Below are 16,769 nucleotides of genomic sequence, written 5' to 3'. Positions count from 1 at the left end.
TGGCAGTAGAGCCTGTGGTGTGACAAGTGAAGTGACAAGTGAAATGGGTTTTAGTTCCTTTTAATTTCTGATGGGATAAATAAAACTTGCGAATAACATGGCAAATAGGGAGGACTGAATAAAGTATTTTATACTTTGACTCCCAACATCACTCGTTCGAAAGTGTATATATTTTTCCATTTTGAATGTTACACTGAAGCGTGGAACTGGAATTGCTCATATATACTGACCTGGTCATGCATCTGCCTGAAACTTTCTGAGAATATTGGCTAGTTCTGCTGGAAAGCATGCACACAAGCATAGTGCAATGGATTTAAGTCACAAACAGGAAGTATGCTGTACTCAGAATATTAGATTAACTCTTTAGATCTTCAGTTGAGACATTATATTTTTTCTGCTGCAACAATAGGCAACAACAAATCTTGTGGTTATCTCTGACTTTATTACTAGTCTGTGTAGTTTTGGCCCCCCGCTGGCCATGGCATTCCTAACTCCTAATTTAGGTGAGGAGTGCATAGGATTCAGGCTGGATGTGTTGGGCCATTAAAAAGCTCTTCATCTCATTTTTCTCTCCATCCCCTCTCTCCCCCGGCCTCCCCTTGCGCTCTCCTTCATGTGTCACTCTGCTGTCATCTCCCTGTCTGTTCCTCGGCTGGGTAAAATGCGTGTCATTGGATGGGAGAACGTTAAACATCCCCCGCAGTTAAGAGCAGGGAAATGCCCTGCCACCGACTACAGGCATTTGATCTTTTATTTTTGCACTTCGGGACTCCTTACTCTAGAGGGAATATATGAAAAAGACCTAGATCAAAGAGAAACACTGAAAAAAAGGGAATGGTCGACTAAAAAATAATTACTAAAGATTAATAGCTATAATTTTTAACCTTTACATAAATCACAATCTCATAGTGATGTTACTTTTATACTATAGTAAAATATATAGAATATATGATCTAGGTTCTGAGTGCAGACAGAAAAACAGACAGAGTAAGGGAAGAAGAGGAGAAAGAGAGAGAGCACGGCACGAAGGACACATTGTTTTGGTGTCAGTAATCAGTATTGGCCCAGGATCCGTTTATCTGAGAGCGTTTGTGAGTCTGGAGCAGCAGTTCTGTTGCATTAGTGGAGTGGCACGTCTGTCGGGGTGTGTGAGCTGTCTGCTCCTCAGGAGATTTACCAGAAAAACAAGTCTAGCAACCGTGCACATAAACAAATACACACAGAAATACAAACTCAAACTTGTATACCAGCACATGCACACATCAATTCTTCACAAGCATGTGACCGAGAAACAATACCTTTGACCCTTTTTGTAGAGATAGAGAGAAAAATAGGCAGACTGTAATGGAGACAGAGGGTGAGGGAGAAAAAAAAAATCCAATTTCCCTTGCAAAAATAAATTCACTGTGTTGAAATGATTAATAATAATAGATGAAAAGAAACAAGTCCTGTCACTCTGGCTGTGTGAGCCAGAGCCCCCAACACAGACCATCTCACAATCAGCAGACTGGTTTTCACACACAGTATGATAATGACAGAGGAAAGGCAGGTGGGGCTCAGTCTGGCTGTCAGTGAGCTGCTGCCTGAATTTGGGCTGAATGCTGCTTTAAATGCAGTATCCAGAATAAGGGCTCCGCACATACAGAAACAGGAACTGTGAACCTAGTCCGCCATGTTGAGGCAGACAAGCACAGCGTCGGTGCACTGCGTAGAAGTGCTACATAATGGCAGAGTTACTACAGCTTTCTTTCGAATTGTGGCGGAAATTATGTGAAGGACAGAAGTTTATCTGAGGTTCAGAGAGACTTTACTCAGACAAGACTTAACGCACATCAATGTACAACAAAAGTGAGGAACACAATAAAAAAACCTGCTGATTATTTTCAGATCCTGTAACGGCAATGTAAAAAGTGACAACAGGGTGGGAGCTTCCAAACGGTCACCAAACCAGCTGATCCTCAAATTCATACACTGTAACCTAGTTGTCATGATCCGGACCGGCAGGGGTGACTCCGGATCCGGAGTTCGGACTGGAGTTTCATGTTGGTCTCGTGTAATGTTCCCCGATCGTGTCCCTTCGGGTCATTGCGTGTTTATGTTTCCTTGTCTCGTGTAGATTGTATTAAACCCCTGTCTTGTGAACTCGTGCGAATGCGTCCTCCTTCACCCATGTCCAGCCCACCCGTGACACTAATATATACAAGCCCTCCCTGCAACACTACACCCTCAGAAACACATTAAATCTTGTGTTACTCCCAGGGTAATTAGCCTGTAAATATTAAATGGAAATCTGCAGATAAAGGTGTCATACTAAGAAAAAAAAAGAAAATCTATAACTAATTAAATCTGATCCTAATCCTGATCAAACTCAATTAATAAACTTTAATTGGTTTATGTATTAACTGTTCCTCATTATGACCTTATGACTTGCAAACCATATAAACAACGGTGCTGTTATGTTGAAGGATTGGTTAATGCTATATAAACACTGACCTTTGACCTGAAGGCCTCAGGGAAGCCTCCGTGGGGGATGCCAATGTGACCTTGTAGGAACTCCACCACGGAGAGGGGGAAGGACAGTTCATCCGCCCGTTCCTCCACTTTCTCTCGTGTGAGTGAGTTCTGCACCATAAACTGTGCCAGGTCTCCCACAATCTTGGAGGAAGGAGTCACCTGAGGGGAGACATAATAACAGCGAGGGAAAGGACGGGTTAGTTAACTCCGGAAGAGATCCCAGCTCCCGGTATTATCTTGTTTCTGTCTTTAATTACAGTAGAATTGTGTTGAATAAATACATTAGACATAATTGGGAAAATAACAGGATGAAAAATGTGAATGGGAAGATAAGAGAGTCAATAGAGAGTCAGATATAGAGTAACAGATGGAAAGAGGAATGAGAGTAATGATGCATAGGAAGACACAGATGAGAATGACAAGAGTAGAAAACAATGAACAAAAGGAATATTACTAATGTAATAAACATGCTAGAACTTGGCTTTCAATTCATTTACCTGGAATTAAACGATAAACTATAAATGAGAGGTATAACACTCCATTATATGCACTCTTCATATACACAGGAATAATTAATACTCCTAGAACAAATGTAAATATCCTGCCAATACCACTGGGATAAATTTAATGGTACTCCAGCAAATCTAAATGAAAGCTGTCTTCTGTGGAAGCACACATGATACAACAACACAACATATAAAACCAAATTCTTCCCTTGTTCAAAGAAAGAATTTTTTAACTTGAGGATGAGCTGGATGAACCCGAGCTTCTCCCTATGGAGCCCATCCCCAATCTGGGAGCTGGAGACAGACAGCAAGCGGCCTCTTGGGAATGAGAATCTGTGCTCTATCCTTTACCCTTTATTTCAAAAATCCTGCACTGTTTTAAAGTCAAGCGGGGCTTCGACACCTCATTCCTGACATTGGTGTGTCGGGTTGGTTGATATTAAAGAGCAGGATATCACAGTCATGTGCAGGGGCAATACTCACAGGAGAGAGGGATTCTGTAGTGCAGATTTGTATAAGATTTATTTTGCTGTGTTATTTATGACCCAGCCAAGCTTTGATTGCACTGATAGTATTGTAGAGCATGTTGTTCTGCTAGAAAGTGTTTCACTCTGTGCTTCACAGTCTAATCTCAGTCTGCTCATTAGCACCAGTGTGAAGACGCCAAATGTTACAGTTGCAAGAAACAACATGAACACCCTGTCTTGTGAACCAGAATTCAAACTCAGTTTTACTGTTCAACTTAGTAATTCATCTCTATGTAATATATAGAGCTGCTCCATATAAGATCAGAGACCGCAGGACAATGCTGAACTGCCCAAATCCTCTGCACATTATCAATAATTTTACCTAACTACACTAAAATTATTGAAAATCATTTTCTAATTCCCTATTTCCCTATCAAAACATGAGGCATTTCTAAATGACTCTAAACTTTTAAACAGTATAAACGATAACCTGATTTGCTACAGTGAGAAGTTAGGGGGTCACTATTACATCTAGGGGTTAATAATAGGGCTTGACGTAGCGTGAATGTTCTTCCCAGATGAACAACGCAGGGATTATTAGGTTGTGCATCCTGCACTCGTCTCGTTACATCAGATGATATCGGTACTTCCTGCAATGTAGCCAGAGCCCATTATCTTTAACCGCAGGAGCAATGAGGCTGCAGACTAAACGTTATCAATACGTCCTATTAACGTAATGGCTCCTGTTACCCACCGCTGGCTGAGGTAATGGAGTTGTGACCAGAGAAATGTCTGTTCAAATCCTATGTAACCATTTACAGTTGCGATGGATTCAATAATCTGTTTACGCACTGTGATAAAATGTCTTCCTCTGCCCGTGAATACAGATGAGACCCACACAGAGGTGGCGCATCTAGAATGACACACAGCAGCTGCAGTACCGAGCTGCAATTTCACACTAATCTGCAAAGCTGTCATTTTGCTCTGTAGATAAGATGGTGGACGCACTGTGATGATTATGGTGGTGGAGGAAAAAAAGACCCAGGCCAATGAAATCTGATTGTTTGGGCTCTGATTTAAATCTCTTGCTAAAATCTATACTGTGTTAATTGTAGCCGTGCCTGCGGTAAGTGCTTTATCACAGTTCTCTGACAGCAATGCCAGCCAGGCTTAAGCCTGAAGTTACGGAAGCTGTCAAGAAAAAATGCAGTTGGATGGGAGGAAAGGATATAGTGAAGAAGAAAAAACAGTCTATTAACAGACAACTGCAACTGATCTAAAAAGACACACATTAGTTCACACATCCAGTAGACAAAACCTAGAGCAATAAACATGCGAGGTTATTTAATACTTTCAACAGCAGAGATGTGCTTCACACAGACACACACACACACACACACACACATACACACAAGTACACCACTTGGCAGGTTGTTGTGGTCTGAGAGGATCTTGCCAGTGTCGCTTACTGTGTGCTGAATCTACTAATGGCTGACAGGCTACATCTGTTTAGCCAAAGGCACGGTAGCAAGGAGCTTTGAACTGAAGGCTGTGTGAGTGTGTGTGTGAATGCGTGTGAGTTTGTGTGTTAGTGAGTGTGAGATCAGGAAATAGCCAAGAGCTTGGAATGAGATGAAACTGGGAACTTTTCTCAGTGACAGAATTATAGCATTCACCGCCACACTGACATATTCGAATTGAGGATGGGGAAAAAAGTGAATGCAGGAGGAACCCAAGTTTTAGGGACCTTGTGGCACTGCATACGAATCCTGTGTGTGAATTAGAGACAGACAACGAATGCTAAAGCAATAATCAGCAGCCAGGAACCGGAGTGGTGTAAGCAGCCAGATCAGAAGAAGATTCATTGGAATTGATTGGTGATCATCAAGCCGGTGGGACCAGCCAGACTGAAGCAAACACTGGCAGGTGTCATTGATTTGCAAAGATGAGTCTCAAGGCTGGGAGAGGTGATAAGCCTTCCCTGAACCACTTGGAGGCTCTTAGCTGAAGGATGCCATAATAAGGAACCTCTCAAGAGTGGAAAGATACAGAAGTTTTAGCTCAGTCATAAAGACGTCAGTCTTTGGCGGATGAAATTATAACAGCTTAAGTACCACGCATTCACCAATGTCAATACCAGGCTGGCAGTCCATTGCAGCTTCGCTGTCTTAAGAGTAGAACTGAGGCAGCCATTCGGTAAAATAATTACTAACGAAATTACTAATTACTTCTCAGAAGAATATGACCCATGCTAATTCGTACTTGATAGAATTTATGAGGATCGAATGGTGCTTTAATGGTTGAAGGTTGAATTAAATAAAAAGGGTTCTGGCTTAAAGCATAGCTAAAAATATGTTTTTTCTTGTGCTATGTAGGACATATTTTACAAAATTCACAATTAAATATATATATGTTTCACCATTTATCCTTACCTTGCCAAACAATTTACTATCCTTACAGCAGCATACTGAAAAATTGGATGGTGTTGAAAATATAGACTAAGTAGGCATGACGATATTCATATATCTAATGCCAATCCTGTAGCTTCAAACAGCTGTCTAATACAGAAAGGTGTTTAAGGGCCTGAATTTTCTTTAACAAACAATTGACTGCTAAGAAAAGAGGGCATGTCTGGGAACCAGTTGTTTGAGCTCTGTACAAAAGTTTTAAGTTTCTATTTTAAACACAGCCACCATATCACAATCCGAACATTTCCCAGTACTCCAAACCGTTTTTTGCCTTGTCTTGTGTTCCTGAGTTCCTGATTGTGTGCATGTGTTGTATAAATGTATAAATGTATCCTTTGCGTGTCATTTTCTTTGTTTGGTATGTCATCTGTTACCCTGTTTCACGTGTACTGTGTTTTTGTCTGTGTTGGGGCCCCCAAGCCCAGTTTATATATTATTAAATCCCTGTGTTTGTGAGTCGTTCATTTGCATCCTTTTCCTGCCTTGTGTTTCTGACACACCTGCTCTCCTAAAGTTTGAGCCCCTGCATAGACTTTCTATTGGCTGGCAAAACTACAGAACTATTTTTTATTAATTTTTTTGTTCACAGATTAGTGGCTAATAGTGTTTAAACTATTAAATACATTTATTTGTTGAAGATCAGACTAGTGGTGTTGAAGATCAGGGACAGTGGTGGCTTAGCAGGTAAGGAAGCGGTCTCATAATCGGAAGGTTGTGGTGCCACTCACAATAACAATGAGAGTAAAAGTGAAGTGACTGTCATTGTGAAACACTGCAGACATGTGTCACAATGTTTCACCCTTAACCCATCACCATTAATGAGCAGTGGGCAGCCATGAAAGGCACCCAGGGAGAAGTGTGTGGGGACGGTCCTTTGCTGAACCTATAACTTTCTGTTTACGGATCTGCTTCCTTACCCACTACCACTGCACCTTCACTTTCACTATGACAGAACAAATCTTAAAACAGCACTATTTTAGACTTTGTTCTTGGGGCGATAGTATGTAGTCTTGCACAGTCACTCCATACCTCAAAGCATTAAAAAATAGCAAAGTAAGGACTGCTTAGCTGTATATCAGCTTTCACTCCAGCACATAGGCTGAGGAGAGCAAAAGGAAGGCTAAACAATGGACAAATAGACAAATTCAGGTTAATCTAACACCGTAGCGATTCCATGTGATTAAATTAGCAATCACAAGCTAGCCCCGATGGACAGAGATACTTAAATATTTTAAAGATGAAGAGATCAAAGGCATAAATAGGCCATATAAGACAAGAAAAGAGTTCAAGATAAAGCCAGGTAGAAATCCAGCTTGAGCTAGCAAAGTTAAGATCAGACTCACCTTGATTAGGTCACCGAGAATTTTATTGGCTTCAGCATAGGCCTTCTTGACTTCCTTAAACTTGTTTCCCAGGCCCATACTGTGAGCTTGGAAGTGCAGATTGGTGTACTGGCCGCCAGGAATCTCATTCTCATAAACGTCTGCATTACCAGATTTCATGGTGGCAGTACAGTCAAATGGTGCATAGAGGCCACGAGCCACCTCCCAATACTCACTGTAGTCAAATACTTTCTCCAGAGAAATACCTGTGGAACAAACAATGGCAAAAAGTCAGGGCTGTGAGAGGAAAACGGAATAAAGCAACCTGCCATTTCAAATTTGCCAAGGTGTCTAAGTAATGTGTAAACTGAAGCATGCAAAAATAGAGACAAAGGTGAAAACATGACAGGAAACATTGAAACAGAACGGGATTTGATCTAAATTTTTGAGGAAAATGAATGAAGGCAGGAAAACAAAGAAAGACTAATATATGACATCCAGACAGAGAGGAAAAGGTAACTGAGAGACTGGCAGATGGTACTCAGCAAAACAACAGCCAAAAAAGCATTATAATATAAAGATGGGATGGAAAAACAGAGGGATATTATTGACACATTAAGTACATAAGACACAAACATAATCCATGGTCCCAAAACACACTTTGGGATGCAGGACACAGATTCCTAACACACCTTCCTTTGATTCCTCTGTGAAAACCAAACCAACTGATCAATATATGTTAATGCTGGGGTGTGGTGATCAATTCTGACTTCATTAAGTTAATTGCCTGATATGGATGTACTATGGTGTGCAGGACTGTTTCAAAAACACATACAGTTAAACTTCTGGTCACTTTTATAAAGTAGTGGACAATTTTCTCTTGTTTTGAGATAAGTGTATATTAGTGTTATCTAGAAAAGTACTCTTACATACACATGCACGATTTATTAGTACATTTCAAAAAGGTTATCTGGAATGATGAAGTGGGGCAGACACACACACACACACACCACCCATGCTTGTTTGCCTACACTCACAGTTCTGCAAACAAAAACCCTAATATGATCACAGCACAGCATCTGCTCAGCGCTGTCACGGTCGCTGTGTTCAAGTCCCATTATGATGCTTCTCTGACATGCCTGATGTGCACACATGCAGACACATATACAGAAGGGAAAATGTAACTTCACGGCAGTGAGTTTCAGACACAGATATAAAAATAAAAACTGCTCAGACAGAATAAACCTTCTTATGTAGGACACTACACAAGACCTTTTAGAAGAAGGCTGGGTCACTTAATCCATATTAGGCTTAGATATATGGCTTTTACACCAACTCCCTAATTAATTTACAAAGGAATAAAGCTGAAGATCTTAAGCATCCTTTCACTTGGCTAATTATTGCCGGCCTCAATGATTTAATCAAAGCATGAAACTAGTTTATCCACTAGTTTTCTCATCCCAGAGTGGTCCAGCAGCTCTCACTACTGATGATAAAATAGAAGGACGTAGCTGCAGCATTAGCATTAACAACTAGAGCAGCACATATGTGCAGTCTGTCAACTGCACATGCCCAGGTGTTCTAAAAGCTGCATAAAAAGGCTGCCAAATCATCACATTTCTCAGCCCTGTACACAGAACGCTAAATTTTTTTCTTACTCAAGCTCCCAGTGGATTTCATGTTGTCCTGTCTAAGCACAAGAAGACACTTTTTTGCTGTTTAAGAAGTCTCTTTCTAATAAACTAACAAATGGCTTGTCAGAACCAAGGGTAAGGATGAATGAGTGGAGAGCAGGACAAAGGGACAAACAAATGGGAACTTCGTTTTCAAAGCATTGAATATGAGGGTTCCATTAAATCAAAGGCAAAGTGAGGGCTAAAACATAGGTGATAATGGTAGAGACACATATCACAAGCATCAGGGTATTTCAACATTAACACAGCTTGCAAAACATTGTATGCAAATACTGGTGTAGCAGATACTGATATAGCAACTGAGAATCTGAAGATCTTAATTACTATTAAGTTAAGTAACTTAAAAGCAATACATACAGGGGCTCAGAAATACAAAGTTCAAATATTTATTGAAAATAAAGATAATTATATAAGTCTCATTCTTGTCAATTTAGGGAGGAATATATGCATTTATTAGAATTTATTATTTCTTAGTGGTCCCTTAATAGTATATCTGAACTGTCTTTCCAAAATTCAGCCATGGTGTAGAATTATAGCACCTTTTAGCGAGTTACACAATGAGATATCCCCAGGACGTGCTGTTTCGGTGTGTCACTTTAAATGATAGTGAGAAGGCAAGAAACTGGTTATCCAGTCTTATTGTCGCATCCAATCACCGAGCAATTAAAATGCTTTGCTCATTTGGAAGCCATGACAGTCGGTGGAGTTACTTTTTAGGGGAGGGGCAGGAAATTCTCTTGCCAGACAAAGCATGAAAAATGGGAGGTAACCTTTCCCCTTATGATGACATAAGGGGAGTAATTCCAAATTCAACTGCCTGAGCTGCCACTCTTTGAACGACGGAGCAGAAAAGCACCCTTTTGTAACAACTCCAGGACCATAGACAAGCTAGAGAAACTCATATTAATGTTAAATTATCTCTAAAAGTGAAATTTACATGGGGAACCTTTAAAGAAGCACATAATTTCCTATTGTTCTTATTCAGTAAAATACATTGTGACTTTAAGTTGAGGGAATTGCCTTTTTTTCAAATTTCTCTTCTGATCTATCAGCTAGTTTGAGTGAAAGGCTAACAAATCACAGCAATTCCTCCCTGTTGCGTAGGCAACCACAGACAGTGTGTAGAAGGGTGTGCGGGAATAACTAGATGATAAATACAAAGAGGAAGAGTAGAAAGATGAATGGGGGAGGGGACTGTGAAAGAAATGACAGCTTCCAGACTATCGAGTTAACTAGATAGAATAGCAATCTGTCATTAAGGAAGGAGGTAGTAAAAGAGTATCAAACCTTTATGTAATACAAATCTTTTAACACATAATAACCCTGTGACACCCCCCTTCCCCTGTCCCCTTTTCTAATGTGCTAAGAATTAGCACATTAATATCTCCCAAAATGTATGTATATACAATTTCACCCTCATCCATCCACACACACACACACACACACACACACACACACACACACACACACACACACCGGCAAATAATAAAAACATAACCTGTTTCTCACTCAGCACAAAAAGACAAACAGAAGATGTGTGAGATCAGGCTTATAACTAGCTGACTCATATAAATAAAGAAGCTTTGCCCTCATTAGTTGTTCTCATCCCCTTGTCTGGCTAGTAGCCTGGAGGACACTTACCTGTGTCAAGTTCAGTGCCTTTGGTACACGCCACCACAGCACCCATACTCGGTTGTGAGGTCATGCCAGCCATTGAATCCACAGCAACATCAATGATGTCGGCTCCAGCCTCAGCACATGCCAGCATGGCAGCGACTCCTGCCCCGGCCGTGTCGTGGGTGTGCACATGAATGGGAACCTCTGGGAAGCGGTCACGCAGTGTGCCAATGAGAATTTTGCTGGCCTCGGGTTTCAGAAGCCCTGCCATGTCCTGTGGAGAAAGGAAGATAAATGAGGGCCAGAGAAAGAGGTGAAGAACCAAAAAGATATAACCTAAGAGGTTGTACAGAATAGTTTTTCCATAATTAAAGTGACAAAAGCTGTAGATCATTATTTATTGGTTATCCTGCACACGCAATAGACTCTAAAAGGCCAGAGACTGCAAATATCTTGCAAATCTTCATAAAAAAATTGTTCAAGTACTGAACTGGGCAGAAGGAAAAATAACTTTTTTGCTGACTAGACAATATACTGGTTATATACAAGTAAAAAAACACATGTATATTTCATATTTTTAAAAACCAGACAAGCACCTTAATCGCCAGTATGTGTGTGCCAGCCTTGACCAGCTCCTCAGCCAGCTGAGTGTAGTATTCCAGTGAATATTTCTGTCTCATGGGGTCAGAAACGTCGCCTGTGTAAGAGATGGCAGCCTCCACCACACCGCCCGCAGAACCCGCTGCCTCCATGCCCAAAAGCATGTTGGGAAGATAATTAAGGGAGTCGAAGACTCTAAAGACGTCCATGCCGTTCTCCTTGGCCACCTCGCAAAATCTGTAGGCAAGAGTTATCAATATTATTGGTGTGTAATTTCACAGTATTGATAATTAATTCTAACATGGGTAACATCACCTAAATGTATTCCTGAAAAACAGATAAAAAAATCCTGAAAGAACTAGCGAATTCTGGCTATGATTATTCAAAATAGTTATACAGAAATACCCATAAGATTTTATGAACACATTACCACCAGAAATTGACTTTAAGGTGTAGAAATCCAGACCCTGCATTTGTTGCAAAACCAAAAAGTATATCTATTTTTAGACGCTATAGTCCATAAAAGACTGCTAAAAGTGTCATAGAATTTGAAATGAGTTAACTGGCTATTATCATTAAAATATGTTATTGACATATTTAATACAGCAAAAAGTGAAAGTGAAGTGATTGTCATCGTGAATCACTGTAGCACAGCACATGGTGCACCAGTGTGTGGGGACGGTACTTTGCTCAGTGGCAACTTAGTGGCACCTTGCTGGTTCGGGATTCGAGCCGGCAACCTTCTGATTACGGAGCAGTTTCCTTACCCACTAGGCCACCACTGCCCCCTGTTTTAGTATAGACCCATTTTTATGACAGGGCAAAGGATTAAAAGATGAGAGGAAGAGATTAACTGGCATATTTTGTGAGGAAAACTATAATTGCAATGTTGTAGAGAAAGATGGGAAATTCCAGGTCCAGGTTTATGCTGTTATCAACGCTTGTATCTTTATTAAACAGCGTCCTCCCCCAAACAAGAAGTGTCAAAAGCCAGCAAATGGCTTGAGCTGTCACTCCGAGAAAGTCTTGTCGGGGGAGGATGATCACTGTCTTCCTGGACCTGTTTGGACAAGGCAGAGACATCAAAGGACAATCCTTATTTGTCTGTGGCAACTTTTTTGGGAATCAAATGCCAAGTATAAAATAGTTTCCTCTTGTGGGACATGCTCTCTTCCCTTCCTTGGTTTTCAGTGTTGGCGTCCTTTTCTTATCATAAGCTACATTTCTGTGTTCTGAAACTAGGGTTTGGGAAATCTAAATAGCTTTATTTTGCCAAGTATGTATCCTGGCAAAATATGTGCCCACATGTGTTATGTGCATTCAAGAGAACATGAGACAAAAAGGATGAAAAAGAAAAAAGCTATCTGATAGAATGATGGGAGTAAAGACAGAGTTTGGTATTTTAACGTGTATTTTTACACATTTCTGCCATATCCTCGGGTGGAGAATATCATTAATTCTAGCAATAAGCAGAAGAAAAAAATCATTTTATTAAGGCTACTGATTTCTGCTAATCAGCCTTCAGTCACAGGCGAACAGCACAAATTTGGAAAGGACTTCAAGTGGAACAGTACAGCTGCATCTGGCATCACATGGTTTTTAAAATGTGCAAGATAGTAAAACTATCTCAGTGAGGCTGTGGCAATTATGCAGAATATTACAAAGCCAACAAAATGCATCTAACATGTGTGTGTGTGTGTGTGTGTGTGTGTGTGTGTGTATGTGTATATATATATATATATATAAAATTGATCAGGTTATGCATGGAGATGGAGTGATTAGGTTTAGAATGGGGTAGATGGTGCCATGTTTGGTGGTGGTGTGTGTGTTTATGTATGGTTGTATGTATGTGTAAGTGCTTACTTGAAGACAGCATTGTCAGGATAGTTGGTATAGCCCACGGCATTGGCCCCCCTCAGCAGCATCTGGAAGGGCACATTAGGCATCAGAGCCCTGAGTTCCTGCAGCCGACGCCATGGGCACTCCCACAAGAAACGCATCGCCACATCAAACGTAGCGCCTGCACAGGACGAGAAGATAAGGTGTTTGGGTTGACCTTAATGCTCATGTGTCTGAAGCTATATTTGGCTTTGCTTTTTTGCATGTTTTTTGCACACACACGCTCACACACACACAGAAAAAGACCTTGAGAGACATGTAGAAAAAGGGGACACAAAGTTGTCAGGGTCTGAGGCTAGTTAATGTCTCTTGTTCTCCTTTAATCTGTGGTGTGTGTGTGTGTGTGTGTGTGTGTGTGTGTGTTTTCTAGTGCTGTTTGATTACAACCCAACACATTGGATGTGATTATTCTCTAAGGCAGGGCCTTAGAACGTAGGTCAGCTCTTACACTTCCATATTTGTCTTCCCTTATTTGAGATGAAAGGCCCAGTTCATTCACCTTTTCCCCTGACTCCCCTCTTAACCTCCAGCCCTATATGTAAATTTAAGTGAACGGTGTGCTTGTTTGCTATACATTGTTTATGGTGTAACCTTTTTTTGGTGTGTATGTCATTATTAAATGTACAGTAATTCAACTGCTCTGCATTTTCTTCATGATATGCCCCCTCTTCTTTCTCACAAGTATTTTTACTTGCACATAAATTTTTTTAAAAAGCATCACAGAATGCATCAGTAAGAAGACATTTTTCTAATGGTATTAAAAAAATACATCTGCTGTAGTGCGAAGAGCAAACTGGTCTTATTTTAATGTGGGTAAATGAGCTGTTTACAGTTATGATTATATTCTATATATTTATAAGACCGCAAACCCTCTGACTAATGCAGTCACTGTTTATTTATTGAAGAATCTAAACATATTTTATTAGACACTGCTGTGCGATATTAATTTTAAATGGCAAGACTCATGCACATTTCACTGCCAAAAAAGACATTACACAATCCTTCAGCAGTTTCTATTTATGTAAGCTGCACCCCTTCAACACACACACACACACACACACACACTCATACAGGGCTCTATTTTCACCCTTGTGCTAGGCACAGAACACAGCGCAAGGGTGTTTCACTATTTGTTTCACCTATTTTGAATCATGCCACTAGCTCTATTGCATATGTTTTTGTAGTTGTTGTGAAATTCGATTGTTGAACTTTGCAAGTTCATTGTGCTCCATTAATGTGAATGAATAAAAGTTTTTAAAAATGGTTGCCCGGTTGTATTTAGCTTTGTGCTTGTGCAGCATAAGTAGAGCCCATAGACACTCACCTCCCCAGTTCTCCAGGCTGAAGAGGTTGTTGAAGTTGTGAGCCACAAATGGGGCGATCTTCTTCAGGTCGTGGGTGCGGACCCGTGTGGCCAGGAGTGATTGGTGGGCGTCCCTGAAGGTCGTGTCCATGAGCAGCAAGCCCTTGTGTTGCCGCACAGCCCGAGCAAAACCCTCAGGACCCTCTTTCAGAAGGACATCTCGGAAACCTAGAGGGGGCTCGCCTGAGGGGGGGCAGAATACAAGTTCAGAACATTCACAGTTTTTCTGGTACTGGAAACAGGTTTTGTAAATCTCTCTCATGCACACCTACACAAACCACTTCTGGTTTAGAAATGTGTTATTTTCACAAACTCTCAACAGCTAAACCCTTGAAAAGGGAAAAATCGGGAATTTTGTATTTTAACAAAATACAAGAAAGAACTTTTTTAAAAATAAACAAAGACTGTCCATATATGAAGGTTCTTTACAGCATATGTATACACACACAGACACACAGTAATTTCCACATAAGCATGTTAGGGTAGAACGGATATGAGGTGGGTGGTAAGTGCTTGAGTTTTAAGCAGGAGGCTTTTTTCGCTCACACACAATGACACAGGCAGGGAGAGCCCACAGGGAGCGTAGGGGATACACCTACTGAAAAAGGCGACCCACTTATACAAAAAATGCTCCCCAGTGGGCTCAAAGACAAACACACAATTAACCACAAACACATACTCACACACACACACACACGCTCACATATCTAAAACAAACACATTCAAACACACGGCAAACAATCAGCTGGGAGATGCTGGTATGCACAGCACACCCACCTAAACCCGTGTAATGAGATTTCTAATGTGGTTAGATCCCTTTTTTCATTTAGCCGATGATGAAGAGAAGAGAGGGATTAGGGATGTATTATCACACTGTGACTTGCCTGGACGGGGAGTAGGAATGAGGGAGGAGAAACTCCAGGGCATTCAAGGAGTATTTTTCTGTATGAGTGTGTTCACTTTTCTATGCTATATATATAAACAGTATATCTGTGTGTGTGTTCATGCTATACATGCTTCTGGGTGGAGGGTCTGCTCAAATGTGCTCTTTTTGTGTGCATGTGCGTGTTCACTTCATATGGGTCAGGGGGGTCAGGATAACAGAGCAGGAAGCAATCGCTAAAGCTTTGCCCAGCAAAATTGTTTATACGTCCTGAAGCAAAATCTGACAGGAACAAACAACAAATGTAGCTCAAGACAAAAATGGGCCATCCATCACCCCAGGAATGTATTTATATATTAAATTTCACACATACCCACACACACAACGCATTGCATAGATTTATACATGTGTGTATTGTCTTGTGTGAGTGCTTGTGTGAGTCACCTATAGGCACTGTAGGGATGACTGGATCAGTGTCAGAGGGTTTGGCTTTGACTGGAATTGGAGTTGCTGGTCCATTCACCATCAAATGACCTGTGGACATCAGACAAGGACAGATTTAACCCAAGCACACATGCACAGTTTTACATGCACCCTTAGTAAACACACTTTGTCTTATGGGACATATCAGTGGTTTTCTGTATTGGTATTTACACACAAGTATACACACCTAGGTAGTGTAGGAGTTTCTGAGCTCTGTTCTGGACAGGCTTCAAGTGGAAGAGGTCAGCATTCTCATCGATAAACTGGGTGTCCACTGTTCCATAGAGGAACTGATGGTTGCTGAGAACATTCTGCAGGAATGGAATGTTTGTCTGCAAAAAAAGGAAGAAATGAGAATGAGAACAAATGTGTGTGGATTGAGCTTTCAGGTCATAAAGCTCCCTTGAGGTTTTCTGCCTTACTGAACTAATCCCTGCTGAACAGAATAGTAGTCTCTAGACAAATGTACACATATTTACAAAAACACACAAAACATACCTACTCACAATAATGAAAATACAACTTTAGGACACACAACACATGTAGATAGACACAAGTGTACACAATGTCCACATATTGTAATCAATGCTGCAGTTTCTTTCTCAAGGATCCCTCGCAGTAATAATAATAATAATAATAAACATGACCATTGTATGACCATCCACCTTTAGCATTAAAATTCCACATTCTGTATTCCATAAAATTACATGGATAACACAGCCTGCACTGCAGCAGAGTAGCACAGTTTACCAGCTCACTTCTGCTGTAATGACACTTCCATACAACTGCCTCAGTCAATATTAGGAGTTATAATATTGTGGCCTCAGAGCACAGCATACCTGAGTGTGCAGAAGAGAATTAATATAACTGAGTACTGGCATGAAGAAAGAAAAAAAAAATCCCATTATGTGGAGAGTAAGGTCCAGTCTGAATGTTTAATTTTTTTAGGGCAT

At 40.7% G+C, this 16,769-nt stretch overlaps 1 protein-coding gene across 1 annotated transcript in view; it reads right to left on the bottom strand.

Moving 5' to 3' along the window:
• Positions 1-16,769, bottom strand: part of pcxb (pyruvate carboxylase b) — a 126,312-nt gene that overhangs the window by 11,687 nt on the left and 97,856 nt on the right. Inside the window, exons 11-18 of the mRNA XM_028963971.1 lie at positions 16,004-16,148; positions 15,778-15,867; positions 14,412-14,633; positions 13,052-13,208; positions 11,185-11,425; positions 10,613-10,862; positions 7,299-7,543; positions 2,494-2,673 (exon numbers count right to left, since the gene is read on the bottom strand). Of these exons, the coding sequence (XP_028819804.1) occupies positions 2,494-2,673; positions 7,299-7,543; positions 10,613-10,862; positions 11,185-11,425; positions 13,052-13,208; positions 14,412-14,633; positions 15,778-15,867; positions 16,004-16,148 (1,530 nt within the window). The remainder of the gene's footprint in view (positions 1-2,493; positions 2,674-7,298; positions 7,544-10,612; positions 10,863-11,184; positions 11,426-13,051; positions 13,209-14,411; positions 14,634-15,777; positions 15,868-16,003; positions 16,149-16,769) is intronic.

The sequence above is a fragment of the Denticeps clupeoides genome, chromosome 1 (assembly GCF_900700375.1).
Source record: "Denticeps clupeoides chromosome 1, fDenClu1.1, whole genome shotgun sequence".
NCBI classification, from domain to species: domain Eukaryota; kingdom Metazoa; phylum Chordata; class Actinopteri; order Clupeiformes; family Denticipitidae; genus Denticeps; species Denticeps clupeoides.
Note: the sequence above shows the minus strand (reverse complement) of the source record. Positions and strands in the feature narration are given on the sequence as shown.